This window comes from Pinus tabuliformis, chromosome 4_1, assembly GCF_031772625.1.
Source record: "Pinus tabuliformis cultivar Carrire ecotype Pingquan chromosome 4_1, CPIR1, whole genome shotgun sequence".
NCBI classification, from domain to species: Eukaryota; Viridiplantae; Streptophyta; class Pinopsida; order Pinales; family Pinaceae; genus Pinus; species Pinus tabuliformis.
Window position 1 is genome coordinate 714,831,714 of NC_142303.1, and position 19,500 is coordinate 714,851,213.

At 37.9% G+C, this 19,500-nt stretch overlaps 2 protein-coding genes across 2 annotated transcripts in view; both read left to right on the forward strand.

Annotated features, from left to right (window-relative positions):
• LOC149178128 (uncharacterized) overlaps positions 1–19,500 on the forward strand; it is a 104,178-nt gene that overhangs the window by 11,962 nt on the left and 72,716 nt on the right. The window contains 2 exon segments of the mRNA XM_089420276.1: positions 16,943–17,049; positions 18,555–18,737. Of these exon segments, the coding sequence (XP_089276402.1) occupies positions 16,943–17,049; positions 18,555–18,737 (290 nt within the window).
• On the forward strand, positions 11,592–13,537 carry LOC149178129 (uncharacterized). The gene is made up of 3 exons (XM_089420275.1): positions 11,592–12,462; positions 12,577–12,718; positions 12,843–13,537. The coding sequence occupies exons 1-3, from the start codon at positions 11,655–11,657 to the stop codon at positions 13,345–13,347; spliced, it is 1,455 nt and encodes a 484-aa protein (XP_089276401.1). The 5' UTR covers positions 11,592–11,654; the 3' UTR covers positions 13,348–13,537.

The following is a 19,500-nucleotide window of genomic DNA, read 5'->3' on the forward strand; positions in this document are numbered from 1 at the left end:
CCTCCTCTTACACTTTTCTCGTTGACAAATCAACGACCGAGTTTAAGTCCCTAATCAACAGCTAAGATTAGATCTGGCTTGATCCATGACTTTTGGACCATTCTAACATAGTTTTATATTAATACACATTAATATTTTATTTTCCCTAAGTTTAGACTTAGGGAATCCATTAAAAATATTAATTATTTTAATATCTGCAAACTGTTTAGAATCTGCCCAAACCCTTTCTAGGTATTGGAGATCTCATGTGCCTTAGCCTCTCCATCAATTTTCGTGGCTAGAGCACATCCGATGCTACCCCAAATCAACACTCCCTCTTAGCGAGGACTGTGCTCTAGTAATACTCCTCACTGAGTATCACCCTGATCATCCGGCATCGGTCCCTGTGCTGATGCTAAGCCTCCCTGACCAACATCCTCTGCACTTCTGCATCTTGTACCGCTGCCTATGGCTCTACTACTGCCACTGTTGCATCTGTACGACAACTCCCTTTGCATCTGTGCTACCGCTGGTCCTTTCTCCCAACACTGCAACTCCCTCTGCATCCTTGCAATTATCACTCCCATTTCTGCTACTGAAACAGGTTCTTTACCATCCCCATCTTTTCCCTGAAGTAGTCAAATTTTGTCCTTCCAAGGGCCTTGGTGAGGATGCTCGCCACCTGTTCTCCTGTAGGAGTGTAGCTCAACTGTACAGCTCCTCGTTGGACACAGTCCCTAACAAAGTGACACCGGATATCAATATGCTTTGACCTATCATGAAACACTGGATTCTCAGAGAGCTTGATGCAACTCTGATTATCGCACATGATCTTGGTTGCCTCCATATTTCTTCTGAATAGGTTCACAAGCAGTTTTCTAAGCCATATGGCCTCACACGAAGCTGTGCTTGCCGCCATATATTCTGCCTCAGATGAGCTTAGAGCCACAAACTTCTGTTTCCTACTGCACTAGGAGGTCATTCCTGATCCAATGTTGAAACAGTACCCATAGGTACTTTTCCGATCCACTAAACTTCCTGCCCAATCTACATTGGTAAATCCACTCAATCTGATATTGTTACTCCTGGTGTACAAGATTCCATAATCCATTGTTCCCTGTAAATACTTGAGAACATGTTTGGCTGCTGCCCAGTGCGTCCTCTTGGGTTCCACCATGAACTGACTGAGTGTGTTGACAGAGTTGCAAATGTGTGGCCTGGTATTGACCAAATATATCAGGGACCCTATGAGTTGCCTGTATAGGGTGGGATCTACATCCTTGTCTTTTGATGCGACGGTTATAATGAACACTAAAGACTATAATGAGAAAATGCTAGACCACTTGACCAATAGTGGTTGCTACATCAAATTAAAAAAGAATCCCATAAGGAAGATATCCAAGAATGTCAATAACCTAATAAAATTAAGCAATGAACACAATATGAAGAATCTTATTGAAACCAACCCCTACACCCCCAGGATATATGGAGCCCCTAAAATTCACAAAGAAGGTATACCTATTAGACCCATTGTCAACACAATTGGAGGCCCTACTTATCACCTTGCGAAATATCTTGCTAAAAAGCTCAAACCCTTGATGGGTAACACTAGCTCCTTTGTCAAAGATTCCAATCATTTCATCAATGAAATCAAGCAAATAAAACTAGACCAAGATGACATCTTAGTGAGCTTTGATGTAAAATCACTGAAGCCATGGATGTTGTTCACAAAATCACTGACCCTAACACAGCTAAATTAGTGGAAATCTGTCTAAAATCAACCTTTTTTAGCTTCAAGGATGAGATATATGAACAAACTTGTGGTGTGGCCATGGGATCACCCTTGTCTCCCATCATTGCTAATTTGTTCATGGAACATTTTGAAACCAAGGCCATTGAGTCTTCCCCCTTAAAACCTAAACTGTGGAAAATATATGTTGATGACACTTATGTCATTTGGCCTCATGGAAAAGAAAATTTAAACAAATTCCTAGAACACCTTAACAACCAATCAAATTACATCAAGTTTACGATGGAAGTGGAAGAAAATGGTTGTCTTCCCTTTCTTGATATCCTTATCAAAAGAAACCAGGATGGCACAATATCTCACTAGGTCTATCGTAAGAAAACACACACTGAACATTACCTGCATGCTAACTCTCACCATCATCCGGCTCAGAAACTTGGGGTGCTAAACACTCTAGCCACAAGGGCAATCCGTATTTCAGATCATGATAATTTTGAGCAGGAAAAGAACCACCTCTTGGATGTTTTCGAAAAGAATGGATACAAAAGACACCAAGGTATTAAGGTTTTCAAGAAAGTTGAGAATCCCATAAACAAACAACACAAGAATGATTATGCTGGTACAGTTCACCTTCCCTACAATTCACCTTCCCTTCACACATCTTAAGGAAGAACAACATAAAAACCACTTTCAAACCTATGAAAACAATTAACAGATGTCTTAAATCCGTAAAAGACCCTATCGACCCTAAACACCACAAAGGGGTCTATTTGGTCCCTTGTTCATGTGGCAAAACATACATTGGTGAAACCGGCCGATCCATATTAACAAGGATTCAAGAACATGCTGCTGACATCAACCATAACCGCACCAAAACCTCGGCTTTGGCTGATCACTCTAGTAAAACCAATCATCACATTTGCATCGAAAACTCTTATGTTGTGGCCAAAATAGAGCATTACTATCACAGAAAATTTAGAGAAGCTATCGAAATAAGAAAACACCCCAATAACCTTAATCGTGATGACGGTTGGAAAATAAGTGATAACTGGGTTCCCACGCTAACAGGAGGGTCCACCACATCCCAAACAAAAATAAGAAAACACCCCAATAACCTTAATCGTGATGACGGTTGGAAAATAAGTGGTAACTGGGTTCCCACGCTAACAGGAGGGTCCACCACATCCCAAACAAATCCTGATCATTAATAATCTTTAGTTAAATTAACCTCGCTCATCTTCATAATTTAATTACATTAAAACTAAATCAAAACCAAATTAAAACATAATTTAATTAATTAAAAAATAATAATAATAAAAAACAATAAAAAAAATAAAAATAAATAAATAAATGATAATAATTAAAATTAATTAATTAATCAATTAATTAATTTAATTTAATTTAATCTATTTCAAAATAAAATTTTTATATACATTTATGTATTTGTATATATAGATATAATTGGAATTAAATTAAATTAAAAATTAAAACATATTATATTATATTTAAAATAAATTATAAATTAAAATAAAATTATAATTAAAATAAATTAAATCTGTCCATGTTAAAAAAAAATAAAAAAATAAATAAAACTATAATTAAAATAAAATTATAATCAAAATAAATTAATAATTAAAATAAAATTATAATTAAAATAAATTATAATTAAAACAAATTATAAATAAAATATTATTATAATAAAATTATAATTAAAACAAATTAAAAATTAAAATAAAATTATAATTAAAATAAATTATAGTTAAAATAAATTAAATTGAAATAAAATGATAATTAAAATAAATTAAAAATTAAAATAAATTAAATCTTCAAAAAAATAAAATAAATAAATAAAAATAAATAAATATTATTATTAGTGAATTATATTAAATTAAATAAATATACATTACATTACATCATAATTAAATTGGATTAAAAGCAAATAAATATAAACTGTATTAAATCACAATAAAATTTTTATTTAAATCAAAATTAAATAAATTAAGTTAAATTAAATTAAATTAAGTTATCAGAAAATTATATTAAATCCAAATTAAATTAAATAAAAACATATTAAATTAAAACTAAGATCATAATTAAATTTAAAAGTAAATTTAAATTTAAATTAAATTAATTATAAATTAATTAAAAGAAAAAAAACCTCACCTTCATAAAAACTTGTCGGCTCCTTTTACTACCCACCTTAACCTTTATTTATTTATTCATCTGTCTCTGACTTCTTCACAAATCTAAATCCTGATGATGAACCACAGAGGATGGTTCGAAACGTCGATGCATAAATTAACAAAATGCGATGGATCCGGAAGATATAACAACACATAATGCAGATTGCAGAAGTCTCAAATCCATTAATATTCTTCTAGTTGGTGATCATTCTCATAGCCATAGGTCTACAGTTCTCCAACCCGAATCTTTTTAGGATTTTTGTAGCATACCTCCCTTGCCCAAGGAAGATTTCTCCCTTCTGCTGCCAAACTTCCAACCCTAGGAAGTAGTGCATTCATCCCAAATCCTTCATATCGAATTCTATGGCTAGATTCTTCTTGCAGTCCCCAATGAGTCTGGATGATCCTGTCAGAAAGAGATCATCCACATACAATACTAAGATTAGCGACTCGTTCTCTACAACCAGATAGTAGAGATTCGGATCCGCGTCACTCTTGACAAACCCCATCTTCTGCAAGTAGCCATCTATTCGACCATACCATGCTCTCGGTGCCTGTTTCAGCCCATACAAGGCTTTCTTCAATCTGCATACATGAGACTTCTTCTCATGAGTTTCAAAGCCCTCTGGTTGTTCAATGTATACCTCCTCTTCTATTACCCCGTTTAGAAATGCCATTTTGACATCCATCTGATGGATCTCCCATCCCATCTGGGCTGCAAGAGATATCATGGTCCTAATAGATGTATACCTGGCTACCGGGGCGAAGGTCTCCTCATAGTCAATCCCTTCCTTTTGAGCATACCCCTTAGCCACAAACTTGTCCTTGTATTTCTCAACACTACCGTCTGCGGCGTATTTGATCTTCTAGATCCATCTTGAACCTACCACTGATCTGTCTTGAGGTCTTGGCACCACCTCCCAGACATCATTTACCATTATGGAGTTGTATTCCTCCACCATCGCATCTAGCCAAACCTAATGTTGAGCTGCCTCCTTGTAACTGGCAGGGTCTCCATCCTGAGCTACTAATGCATGATATCTATTTGGCTGTTTTCGCTCCCTCTTATTGTTTCTTGGCGCACCCATGAAGTCCTCTACATCTCGCAGAATCTAATGAAGTTCCCTGCAAATTCTTCCTCTGCCAGCAGGTGCTTCTGTTCGCTCCTCCTCCTCATCCTGAGAATCTTCCTGTCCTGAGGAAGAATTCTGTTGGTTGAAAAGGCTTAACTAACGACTCTTCTTTCGACTGCTCCTCGGAAGGCATCTTGCGAGATCTTCTAAAAGCCCTGTACTCCATGAACTTTACATCTTGTCGTACTACTACCTTCCTGCTCCCTGGAAGATAGATTCTGTATGCCTTGGCGTTCTCGCTATATCTTACCAGATATCCCTTTTCCGTAGTCTGATCTAGCTTCTTCCTCTTTTCTTCGGGTATGCGGCAATATGCTAGACTCCCAAATATCTTGAAATGACTAACTTCAGGTGTCTTCCTTGTGAAGACTTTCTCTGGAGTAATCTTGCCCATTGCCCAATGAGGAGTCCTGTTCTCAACATAGACTATTGTATTGCATGCTTCTGCCCACAGGAATTTTGGCATGTCTTGATCATACATCATGGCCGTAGCTGCTTCTACAATTGTCCTGTTCTTTCTTTCTACTACCCCATTTTGCTTCGGAATATATGGAGTTGTCCACTCTCTTTTGATGCCCTCCTTAGCGCAAAAATCAGTGAAGTCCTTATCGACATATTCTCCACCATTATCTGAGTGCAAAACTTTTATTTTCTTCCCAATCAGATTCTCCACTAGAGCCTTGAACTCCTTGAATCGACAAAAAACCTCATCCTTGGTTTTCAGAAAATAAATCCAAGTTTTCCTTGAGTGGTCATCAATGAAGGTAAGGAAATACTCGACACCATTGAGAGCTTTGATGGACATAGGTCCGCAGATATCAGAGTGTATCAATCCTAGTACACTCTTGGCCCTGTGTTTGTTCCTAGGAAATGCTGCCTTGGCATACTTTCCTAGAACACATCCTATGCATACATCATCTCGTTCCGTACTTAGATCCGGAACTCCTGTTACAATGCTCCTGAGAATTCTCAAAGCTCCATGGTGCAAGTGACCCATTCTTCTGTGCCATAGTTCGTTCAAGTCCCTGTCTCCATGACTGCCTATTAGTGCCATTGGTGATTCTAGTTGCAATCTATACAATCGATTACTTTTGATCTTGATTTGCACTTTCTTTTTCCAGCTCGGGTGTTAGACGTATACCTTCTCCTTGATGAAGTAGACGTCATAGCCGTTGCCTTGTAGTTGCGACACAGAAAGTAAGTTCATCCCGGATCTTGATACATGCAGTACATCATATTGGAATCCTGAATCCCATCATATGCCACGAAGCTCCACTATCTATATGCCTCTGCATCGTGCTCTCGACCCATAACTGATTTTCTTTTTCTGTCTCTGATTACTTGCTCTGATACCATGTGAAAATTCTATCACTGCAACAACTGATTTATTTTTCCTACTTATTCCATAATAAGTTATTTATGAAATTACTTTAATAAACATTAAAATAAACACTGTTGCAGATATCACACCGTAATACAGAAACAAACATATGCACAAGCATTAACACATTGACCCAGATATTTTGGACAACAGTCCCTGGAAAAACCCAATGTGGGAAAACCGGTGCAGCAAGAGAGGATTTTATTATTCAACAATTCTTCTGTACAACACGGTGCCAAACTGGCTTACCCACAAAGAGAAATAATTCTCCAGTTCTTTTTCCAATCCTAGTGTCAACCCGATTGACCTCTGCGTGGCTTTCAAACCCTCTGCGTCAACGCTGGACCTCTCTGCGTCACTCACACAGGCCTAGCAAGTGATTGCGCAATCTTCTACTGCATCTGCGCCTGCCTCTCCCGCCTCGGCACTGATCTCCAATGGCTGATCCCGCCTCTCTGCTCCGTACTTGCTGCCTCCTGACTGCTCATCAGACCACTGATTCAATTTCTTAGCTAACCCCATCCTTCTGTTTCATAATTCATTCAAATCTTTTTCACCACTGTTGCCTACATTGCCATTGGAGATTCTAGCTGTAACTTATACAGTCTGTTACTTCTGACTCCAATTTAGGCCTTCTTCCAACTCGGATGTTTGACATATGCTTTCTTCCCAACGAATTAAACATCATAGCCTTGTTCTATAACTGAGATAGAGAGAGTAAGTTCATCCCCAATCCAGGCACATGCAACACATTGGTAGCTCGAAGCCGATCCCCTGCTTCTGTTTGAAAAACTATAGTGCCTCTTCCTACGGGGGTACATTTTGACTTATTTCCCATGGTGATCTGGATGTTCATCTGTTCTTCTTGATAGCTTGAGAAACATTCTCGTATTCCCGTCATGTGTGCAGAAGTGCCACTATTAATATACCAAACCTTAGTGGAAGAAAAACTTGCAAAGAAAGTGACTTCTTCTTCCAGTTTGGAAGCTAACACAAAATTGTCGTGATCCATTATATTCTTCGTGCTTTCCTCTTTCTCGGGAGAATTGCGTGAGTCCTTTTGTGTTGTTGCTCCAACATCATGTTCACGACTCATTGCAGATTCTCTAATCCCGTTGCCCAATCTCTGCTTTGCTACCATGTGAAAATTTCTAACACGAAATTCTATCGCAGTAACTGATTTATTTCTCCTACTTATTTTCCATGACAAGTTATTTACAAAACCCTTCAGTAAACATCAAAGTAAATTCTACTGCAGTTGTCACATAATAGCATAGAGAAAAGAACAATGAAATACAAGCACAAGAATCAATCACATCAACACAGTTATTTTTGGACAATAGTCCCCGGAAAAGCTCAATACGGGAAAACCGGTGCAACAGGTGAGGATTTATTTATTATTCTTCATCAGCAATCTCTTTACAAGGAATGATTTGTAGAACATAGAGAAACCTATGAGAAAACACCTGAGATAATTTTCCTCCACCCTTTGGAGAAATTCTGACGCCCAAGAGACCCTCCAGCCTCCACTGTGTCATCTTTGCATGAGGATTTCGTAAGGTCTACGTCCCTTGCTGCACTGCCTCTCTGAGCTTTCCCTGTGCGCTGTCCCTTTGATGCACTGTGTCCCCTCCTCCTTAGTCTCTGACGGATGCTGATACCCTCCCCTTACTGAGTATTTGCGTGGTGTGTCTCCAAATGACTCTCAATTCTTCCTTTATACTTTTCCTGTTGAGATATCAACATCCGTGATCTAATCTCTAATCAACGACTAAGATTAAATTAGACTTGATCCTTGTCTCTTAGAAGCTTCTCACCCATATTTTCATTAATACCCATTAATATTTTAATTTTCCTAAGTTTAGACTAGGGAACCCTATAAAAAATATTAATTATTTTAATAAAATATAATCCGGGTGGAATTTCTCCAAACGATTTTTGGGTCTTGGAGTTCTCATGTGTTCTAGCCCTATCACAAAATTTCGGAGCTAGAGCACGTTCGATGCTACCCAAAAATCAACAATGAGGAATCCACGTGGCCTTGTAACGACCATACATCGTCATGATGTCATCAATTTCGGCTAGCATTTGGATGGTTAATTTATAATTTGTGAAAGCTACTTGGTCGTCTTGTAATCAAGGCTTGTTTCTTGCCCATTATTTTAAATGTTTTGGGGGCTAATTAGGCTAATTCGACTAAGTGAGGATCATATAAATAGAACTCACCCCCAATTGTGAGAAATCATCATCATCACTTGGATTCTTTCTCTTGAAAATAAGTCACTTTTTCTTTGGAGCTATTGGAGACTCTTTTGATGCATTTTGATGTGTGGAAGGTGATTCACATTTCTTCTTTGGAGCTTCTTCTTAAATGATGGATGGATATCTTGCATGTAAGTACGCAATGTTGATGAAATTTTTCTTTGAAAATGTTTAATGTATGGAATTGTTGCTCTAGAATATGCAAATTATGCCCTAATTGTTGAAAATAAAGTTTGGAAAGCTTTTCTAGTAGAGTATTGCATATATTATCCAATGCAAGGCATGTAATGAATGTTCCTAGTCAATGAATGCCTTTGATTCTTCATGAAACTCCATTATGTCTTGAAGAGGGTAAATGTTTGAAGTTGGTACCTAGGGCATTGATTTCGAGCCTCCTTGGAAGACGTTTTATGGACTGGGCACTAGTCCAAGGATTTTGGTGATCAAATTTCTTTTTCTCCATATTTGCTCCTCCTAAACTTCGGTCCCCTAAAGGTAGGGCTGAAATCTAAGGCTTGAAACAAAATTTTAGGGATGTGATTTTTCGGTAATTTTAGGGCCCAAACATCAAGCTTTGGGTCTAGGCTACCTATGCTCCAAGTTTGGTGGGCATCAATGTTATCAGAACTTAACTAGTTCTGGCAAAGCCAACCAGTCCGACCGGTTTGGGGGCAAAACGAGTCTGAATCAGCGCTCCGAACCGGAAAAGGCCGGTTTGGAGGCCGGTTCCTCCAGTCCGCAAGGCTTGCGGATATGCGACTTATGCATAAAAAAACATTTTTTATTTATTTTATTTTTATTATTTTTCCTAGTTTCTAACGCTACTCTAGCCTTGCCCTAAAGCGGAATTGGAGTGTGTTTGAGCGTATACACACTAAGAAGAGGAACTATTTGGAGCAAAAGCGGTTGAATGACATGGTTTTGTTAAGTACAACCTTAGGTTGAGGCGCAACCAATTGTTGAATAAAACCCCTGAATCAAGCAACATTGTCTTGGGTGACTTTGATCCAACATCAGAATGGATTGTGGAGAGTCAAGCACCAATATTTGACAATGAAGCACTTTCTTGGTTGGAATTGGACCCACCTCCACAGGATGCAAAGGAAGATATATCAGAAGCACCAGTAGCAGCTTCAGGGCTAGGGGAGTCAAGCCATAATCCCATTGCACACTTGGATGCTACTTATTCTTCAAATGAGGATGATCAGGAATCAGATGATGATTTGATTATTGATTTGATGTAGCTGTAGCTTGTAGTATTGTAGGCTGTAGTATGATACTATGATGTATCATGTTATTTGGGACTATCAAGGCCTTTTAGAGCCTGCTTCTTGATGTTTGTATCATTTTTGGTTCAACAATGTTTTGCACTAAGTGCTATTTTGGTCAGTGTTGCACACATCGCGATTTAATCGCGATAAAATCGGAAAATCGCGATTTTTTCAAAATGACGATTCGAATCGCGATTTTTATCCAAAAAATCGGCGGAAATTTTTTTTAACGATTTTTATCGAAAAAATCGCGATTTTTTCAAAAAAATCGCGATTTTTAAGGAAAAAATCGCCGGGCACGGGGGCAGCGGGCGTTTTATATGGAAATTCGATTTTTATTTTATTCATTCAGCAGTCCGCCGCGGAGGAGAAGGAGGAGAAGGAGAAGAAGGGAGGGAGAGGGTTGCCGTCGCTTGTGGGAGCCGATTTTAGGAGGAATCCAAGCCAAGATCGCGAATTTGTCCATAAACCAGGTATGTAGATTAATTTTTTTTTGTTTTGGTTCTCTAAAAACTTTGTTTTTCATTGTTTTTAAAGAATTTTTGGAAATTTTTCATTGATTTGGGATGGGTTATTTGTTATGACTATGAGAACCAATTTTTGTTTTTTATTTTCTCATTTTCTTTAAACATTGTTTATTTTTTTTTATTTTTCATTGTTTTTTGGGTTTAGAAATTGGGATTTTGGAAATAATTAGCTTGTAATTTTGCAAATGCTAAATTGTAATTTGTATTTACTATTTACTATTATCATTTATGTAATCCTAAATTCCTATTTCCTAATCCTTATTTTTCCATAGGTTTGCAAATTCAAAATTCAAAAACAAACATGCCAAGGAAATTGGATCCTTTCTGGGAATATGGTGACCCTAAAACTCCGAATGATAGACAAAACTTGATTTGCAAGTTGTGTGGAAAGGAAATATTCGGGGGGGTGTACAGGTTGAAGTTCCACCTTGCACAAATCCCTGGACGTGATGTGGGGCCCTGTCTAAAGACAAATGCTGAAATTATCCAAAAAGCCATGAGAGCATTGGGAGAATTAGAGCACACTAGAGACGCCAAAGAAGAACTCAAAAGGCAACTAAGAAGGTCAGTTGAAGGAAGTGGGCCAAGTGGCACAGGTTCTACTGCAGCGTCAGTCAATCCGTTTGCTGCATCATCATATTTTGTTCCTCGAACCACACCTGGTTCACAACCAACTATCGGTTCAATGATGAAAAGAACTGAAAAAGAAAAAGCTGACAAGTTGATGACAAAATTTCTCCTCTGGAGTGATATTCCTTTCAGCATTATAAGGAATAATCCATTTTTCCAACCTACTCTTGATGCTGTTGCCAGTGTTGGCCCGGGGTACAAACTCCCTTCTCTTCATGATTTCAGAGGCCGGCTTCTTCAAGATGAAAAGCGTGACTGCACCCAAAGATTGGAGGATTTTAGGGCATCATGGGCACAAACAGGATGCACTGTTATGTCAGATGGTTGGACTGACCAAAAGGGGAGAACCCTTATAAACTTCTTGGTTAGTTGTCCCTTGGGGACTATGTTTATCAAATCTGTTGATGCAACTCATCAAATCAAAGATGCAAAAAATTTATGTGATTTGCTGGATGTGTTTATTTTGGAGGTGGGTGCAGAAAATGTTGTCCAAGTCATAACGGACAACGCTGCAAATTATGTTGCTGCTGGTAGATTGCTTATGGACAGGCATCCTACTTTATTTTGGACACCTTGTGCTGCCCATTGTATTGATTTGATGTTAGAGGACATAGGGAAAATTCCCTTTGTCAAAGAGGCTGTTGACTCATCAAAAACCATCACAAAATTTATTTACAATCACACATCTGTGCTTAGCTTGATGAGAAAATGCACCAACAACAAAGAGTTGGTGCGCCCCGCCATTACACGGTTTGCGACGAGTTTCATATCTCTTCAATCCCTCTTGAATTCTATGTGGGATTTGAAGAGAATGTTTGTTTCAGAGGAGTGGCGTTCTTCGCCAATGAGCCGCAAACCAGAAGGAGAGGCCGTCTGCAGACTTGTTTCATACCAAGAAGACTTCTGGGCGGGAGTGCAGGAGGTGTGCGCTGTCACAGAACCTTTGGTAAAGGTTCTTCGGTTGGTAGATGGTGAGAAGCCCGCAATGGGCTATTTGTATGAAGCCATGGATAGGGCCAAAGAAGCCATTCGGTCCTACTATGATGACAAGGGAGATGATGGGTTCCAGAGACAACTCCTTCTATGGAAGGTCATTGATGAGCGATGGAACAACACACTCCATCGTCCCATTCATGCTGCTGGCCTTTTCCTGAACCCTGCATTTTCTTATGCATGTGGGTTTAATTTTGATGTTGAGGTCGTGGAAGGATTATTAACCTGTGTCCAGAAGATGGTGAAAACTCCAGAAGAACGTATGGAGGTCTCTAGACAAATTGAGCAATATAAGTTGTCAGGTGGCACATTTGGCTTTGAGATGGCTATCAATGATAGGACGGTTAAAATCCCAGGTATTTTTTAGTTTGTAGTATGTACTTTGTAACTTTGTTTCAAATTTCATTGTTTCTTCAAATTCCATTTTTTTCTTATGTTTATTTAAAATTTTCTTTGTAATTTTGTTGTAGACGCATGGTGGAAGATGTATGGTGGCAGAGTACCCCTTTTGCAAAATCTTGCCGTGCGCATCCTCAGCCAAACATGCAGCTCCTCGGGATGTGAGCGCAATTGGAGTGTATTTGAAAAAATACACAACAAGAAGCGCAATAGGTTAACACTTAAACATTTAAAATATTGCAAATTTCCAAATAAATTTTTGAATTCATTAAAGTTTTAAACAATATTTTTTTTATAATATTAATTATTAATTTATTATTTCATGAACTTTGTACAGGTTGGAGTCCCATAGACTTAATGACATGGTCTATGTCTACTACAATCTTCGATTGTGGGTGAAACAACTAGAGAAGACACCTGATACGGAAGCCATCTCATTGGATGGGATTGACACCACTGCTGAATGGAGGGTTGAGACCGAGAGGCCTCTCATGGATCCCACTGAGGATTGGTTAGTGCAGGATGAGGGGGAGGAGGAGGGGGAGGAGGAGGAGGAGGAGGAGGAGGAGGAGGAGGAGCAGGAGCAGGAGGAGGAGGAGTTGGAGGAGCAGGAGGAGGAGGTGACACCGCCTACCCGGGCTACCCGGGCTACCACTACCACCAGTAGAGGACGTGGTCTCCGTCCACCTCAGCCTCTTGTAGCTGCTACTACTAGTTCTTCAGCTTCTAGAGCACGTCAGACTCCACTGCCATTTCCACCACCACAGGCACCAGCTTCTACATCTAGAGGGAAAGAGAAAGCTGTGCCATATTCTCGCAAGAGGGGCAGAGGAAATCAATAGGATTAGACTTTCATTTTATTGTATATGACATTATGACATGATGAGATACATTATCATATTTTTTGTTGATATTTTGAGGCTGAGTTGGACTTGGGACTCAGGACTTACTATTCAGGACATGATTCAATGTTATGTGTGATTTTAGCGCTAGAAATGATATTGAACATCTTATATATTAGTTTTTTTATCATATTTATGTGTCAATGTATTTATTTTATGTTGTAGATGGTTTAGATATTAAAAAAATTGAAAAAAAATGAAAAAAAATGAATATTTTTGTGCCAAACGATTTTTTTCGATTTTTTCCCGATTTTTTCCCGATTTTAACGATTTTTCCGATTTTTTCCCGGCGCCGATTAAATCCCGATCGCGATGTGTGCAACATTGATTTTGGTTATATGCACTATTACTTGCTATATAAATGATAACTTCTACATATTTGTCTATTATTGGTTTGGATTCATATGGATGCACATGAATATATCTGTTTTTTCTTCAGAATATGAATATTTTATGTGTTGTTGGTAAACCGTTTTTTTCTTCTTCTTTGGTTCTGGTTTCGATCCGGTTTCGACTGGTTCCCAGTCCACAAGGTTTTCCAGTTCAATGACCGGTTCAGTTCTGATAAAATTGGTGGGCATCCACTCAAGTTTCATTCGTAAAATTTCTTGCCCTAGGTGTTACTCCAAGTGGGAAAACCTATGTCTTTCTCTCTCACTATGGGACTTCTTTGAGGGTTGTATGAACTTGTTTTTAACGCTACTCTAGGCTTGCCCTAAAGCGGAATTGGAGTGTGTTTGAGCGTATACACACTAAGAAGAGGAACCTTTTGGAGCAAAAGCGGTTGAATGACATGGTTTTTGTTCAGTACAACCTTAGGTTGAGGTGCAACCAACCGCTGAATAAAATCCCTGAATCAAGCAACATTGCCTTGGGTGACTTTGATCCAACATCAGAATGGGTTGTGGAGAGTCAAGCACCAATATTTGACAATGAAGACCTTTCTTGGTTGGACTTGAACCCACCTCCACAGGATGCAGAGGCAGATATATCAGAAGCACCAGTAGCAGCTTTAGGGCTATGGGAGTCAAGCCATAATCCTATTGCACACTTGGATGCTACTTATTCTTCAAATGAGGATGAGAAGGATGATCAGGAATCAGAGGATGATTCTGATGATGATTGATGATTTGATGTAGCTGTAGCTTGTAGTATTGTAGGCTGTAGTATAATACTATGATCTATCATGTTATTTTGGACTATAAAGGGCTTTTAGAGCTTGCTTCTTGATGTTTGTATCATTTTTGGTTCAATGATGTTTTGCAGTGAGTGCTATTTTGGTTATATGCACTATTACTTGCTATATAAATGAGAACTTCTGCATATTTGTGTATAAATGGTTTGGATTCATATGGATGCACATGAATATATTTGTTTTTTCTTTAAAATATGAATATTTTATGTGTTTTTGGTAAACCTTTTTTTTTTATAATACTTTTTGTTGTTTTCCGGTTCTGACCAGTTCCCGGTCCACAAGGTTTTCCGGTTTGATGACCGGTTCGGTTCTGATAACATTGTTGGGCATCCACTCAAGTTTCATCCATAAAATCTCTTGCCCTAGGTGTTACTCCAAGAGGGAAAACCTAGGTCTTTCTCTCTCACCTTGGGACTTCTTTGAGGGTTGTGTGAACTTAGTATTCACTGGAATAAATCATAAGAAGCCCTTTCTCCTCCCTTGCGTTGACCTAGTGAGTACCTTGGAAGTATTTCTTCTCACGATTATTCATAAAACCCTAGGTCTAGCGCAAGTATTTCCTAGGTCTCTCAAAAGGAGCAAAGAGCCTCTTAGAGATATTAAAACATCTCATAGAGCTTCTTTGAAAGGTCCTACCTCATCAGCTAGAGTCTTGTTCTTAGGAGTGCCTATTATCATTGCATATCTCAAAACCCTAAGTCTTGAACTCCTTATCTCAAGGCCTTTCTTGGAGAGCGTTTTAGCTGCTTTGAAGCATTGAGACATTGTTGTGTCTCTGCTTTGAATGGGCATTTTGGAATCACATCACACCTAATCATTGATCTACCTGCGCTAAGTGATTCCCTTACCACCGAGACTCCTCCCATCAGTGAAAGTTTGTAAAGAGCAGGGGACATTGACTGTGGGTCATTGTCCTATTGTTATCACTTGGTCTAGCATCCTTGTCCCATAGGGTTTCCCTTCTTAGGGCCTGCTAGATTGTGTGGTAACACGGCGCTCTGGTTAGGTTACATGGTTTTACTTTTACTAATTAATTATTATTTTCAATTTGACTTTTAGTGGTCCCTAGTCACTATAATACATCTTTCAGAATCAGCCATATCCAGTTTGAAACCCTGAACTGGATGATACTGGCCCCAGAATTGGTTAGACCAGACAATTTTCTAGCTAGTGTCCTATTCTATTAACATTGACTATATATATAACTTGTTCCCATGCCACGTTTCAGGGGTCGACATGTCCTAGGTTGGATACCTGTATCCGTCTCTTGGGGTCCCAATGTCATGTGACTTAGGATATGAGCAGGTTATGACAAGGGATTGAATTGATGTTGCAAATTTTGCAATAATATTGCTGATATTGTGAGATTTGAAGGTGGTGATTTTATCATGTCAATGTATTGTTATTGTTTTCAAATTTTGAATATATCACGATATTTAGTATCACTGATACTGGAAGATTTCCAATGTGGCAATATTATCAGCTTAATATATCCTAATAGTTTTGAAATTTTGAATATATCATGATATTTAGAAAATCTTGTGATATATCGGCAAAATATCATGAGATGATGGATAGTATTGGTTGATGCAGAAGATCATTTTGGGGGATTTTTCTGTCATTTTAAAGATGGAAATTAGCGGATGGAGAACAAATGGGTTGGTGATTGTTACCTTTGTTCATGAAAGAGATGTGTAGGCAGGGGGAGGGGTTGCTTTAGATGTTTAAACAGCAGAAAATAATGACTATTTTGTATTCTTTTTAAAGTTTTCCCATATTGCTGATAAGTTTGTTTCTGGATCTTGGCAAAATATTCGCTGACATGATTGCAACTTATTCTAACTTCAACCTATTTAGAAACACATTCTATTTGGTTTTTCATGTGCAGAGGATTAATCATACAGCAGATAATTTGAGTTTATGTTTTTTCTGAATGCAAGTTTCTGTTTGTTTGTCTGTTGAGCCTTTCTCAGCTGAAATGCACTAGGATATTCGGTCTTGGCAATATATTCGCTGACATGATTGCAACTTATTCTAACTTCAACCTATTTAGAAACACATTCTATTTGGTTTTTCATGTGCAGAGGATTAATCATACAGCAGATAATTTGAGTTTATGTTTTTTCTGAATGCAAGTTTCTGTTTTTTTGTCTGTTGAGCCTTTCTCAGCTGAAATGCACTAGGATATTTGGTTTTCTCTGGCTATCTACAACATTACAGTTACTTTTGAATGCTAGAATAGGCGTAAGATTTTGCATCAAAATCTGTAAAATCTGTAAAATGCTTGATCTTGTCCTGCTATTGGCACTGATTTGAACTTTGTTTTTACCCAATCTAAAGGATAACAAAGCAGCTGCGGTACTACCATCGAGAATATGTGCAAGAGTTTATGGCTGAGGCTGTGTCATTTTTGCTCCGAAATGCATCTGTTAAGCAGCTTATAAAAGGTATGTTGTTTGATAATTTGCTATATTAATCTGGTTATCCTTTAGGATGAATCATGACAGGTATGCCATTTTCAAACAGAGTGCTTTCTTTGCCGAAGTGGGTATTTTGTTAGCAATGTTGACTGTTTGGTACTGTGTTCAAGTATAGATAAAGTGCAATTCAATCTGGAACATTAGCTTATATTTAAGTCGCATAAAACATGAAAACCTGTACAAGTTTCTGAGACAGGAACACCTGGAAATGTGCACCATCTTCCCCTCCAGCCAACAAAAACAAGGTGCATGGGGGAAGCGTAGTATATAAAAATACAAAAAATATGGATATTAGTTTTTTAAATAACACATTATGTTGCAGTAAAATAAGCTAGAAATTAAGAATGATACACATAAATGACTTTTTAGAAGGAGACATGTGTATGTATTTGCTCTCTTAGATAATTGCATAATGCAAAATCCTATAGCCTCGTGGTATTGGCTAATGCCAATCCCCAATCCCGTACCCTCATACATGATAGAATCCAATTGAGTCTTGCTGATCCTTAAAATTGTCAAGTTTGCTGAATTCTGAATGGAATATGAAATTTTACTTTCTCCATATAAAGTTCAGTGAGATTTGAACCACTCTCAAACATCCTGAAACAATTAATGGTATTGTTAAATCTTTTTATATTCAAGGTGACAAACTTATTAAATCTCAATTTCCTGTCTCTAATTTGACTTGAAAGGTCATTTGCATGAACAGGGAGATGTTTTCCAATGAGTCATTCTTATCTCTCAGGCACCTAGTTGGGCTCAGAAACCTCCAAAAAAGTGCCCAAGACATCACTGGAAATGGCCGAAATGCCTTGGAAACACTATCGGCTGCACCATATGACATTTCCAAATTTGGAAATGGTGTATGCTACAGACAGTGGCGTTTCCAAGGCATTTTTTACCCGTTTCAGTGTTTGCAGGCATTGTGGGAACTGGGATGTGGCCAAACTAGGCCTTTCCTGCAACTTAGATTTATATGCAGACTGCATGAGTATTGCCTGGAGAAGAGAAGTGTTTTTAATATATTAATGAAATACAAGCATCCAAAGAGTTCTTTTGCCAATAATCTCAAAAGTTGTTAGTATAGACATGTGGACTATCCTTGTAGAACAGTGATGATTAAAGTTTTGCTGTTAAGTTAATCAGTCCAGAAGTTGTAAGGTATAGTGACAATTTTCTGACTGGGTTGAGTTTGCCAGTATTTGTTTGTTATCATCACAGTCGTTATATTAGTCTTTGATATTTGGCTTTTCTTGTCCAAGCTTTTGAGGTAATGCCTGTGTATTACTAATTCGTTTTCAATATGCATATTCTGGCTAGTTATTTGTATGAGTATTTTTGATGTTTCCGAATATTAAATAAATATATTTGTTAGTTATTCGTACGAGTCTTTTCGATGTTTATTAGTATTACAATCTTTTCTTGATAAACCATATTTTTTTATATCTGATATTGTCTATCTAAATGAGCAGGTATACGAAAAATAATGGGAGAAATTGTCATGGAGCCTTCAGAGGAGAAAACAACAGGCTGTAGTGCTTTACTGTGGCACATTCTGAAGGGTCCAGCATCAAAATTTCATTCGAGAGCAGAGCAAGTCCTTCACCTTTTGTTGGATAGATCTACTTACTCTATCTCTACCAATAAGTGTCACGGTATGCTCTTTTGGAATAGGATTGATAGTTAGATTCTTGTGTTTTTTGTTCTTAGCATTATACATTATGATAGGTTAATTTATCTCCCATGTGCATAATGATATGAATCGATTTTTTTGAATCCTATGGTAAGTGTTGAACCATGCTATTATATTTCTAGTAGTAACTTTGCTAGAGATGATAAAACATTTATTGAGGTACCACAAACAACTTCATGACGTCTTCTTCCGTGATGTCACATCTCACCCCCAATTCTGGAAGTCCTGTTATTATTTCTTTCATTGCAAGAAACCCCTCTTAGTCTCAGAATTTTTGCAAAACAGATCTGAGGAAACCCTAGTTTCCTCCAGTAAAGTCACACGTGTGCACTGATAGAAACAGAGATTCTCTTCCTTTTTCTCCTTCGTTGCCCTCCTAAAAATTTTGCTCCTTCTTCCTCACTTGGGTCAGAACTCCCTTTCTTGCTTGGATCAGAAATCTTTTTCTCGCTTCACTCAGAAATTTTGCTTCTGAGTGTGTCATTCAAATGAGGACAGGCTCTCCTTTATATATGCTTCTTGAGGGCGGATTAGGCCTCTTTTAGGCCGACTTACCTTTTGGTGGGCTTCTAAACTCATCATTTTACAATAATATTTTTCTTTCTTTGATTTTTGAGCAACACAAGGGCTATTACATCATGTCTTTTGCTATTTGACTTTGTACAAGACCCTAGAGCACACAATAAATGGGCAAGAAAGCCATTTTATAATAAATAATTTTCCTT

Bases quoted from the DNA above. Each gene is read 5' to 3' on its own strand.
- LOC149178129 (XM_089420275.1), top strand. From the start codon at position 11,655: ATGGACAGGCATCCTACTTTATTTTGGACACCTTGTGCTGCCCATTGT. The intron at 12,463-12,576 runs GTATTTTTTAGT...ATTTTGTTGTAG, and splicing joins TAGGACGGTTAAAATCCCAG to ACGCATGGTGGAAGATGTAT. The intron at 12,719-12,842 runs GTTAACACTTAA...AACTTTGTACAG, and splicing joins CACAACAAGAAGCGCAATAG to GTTGGAGTCCCATAGACTTA.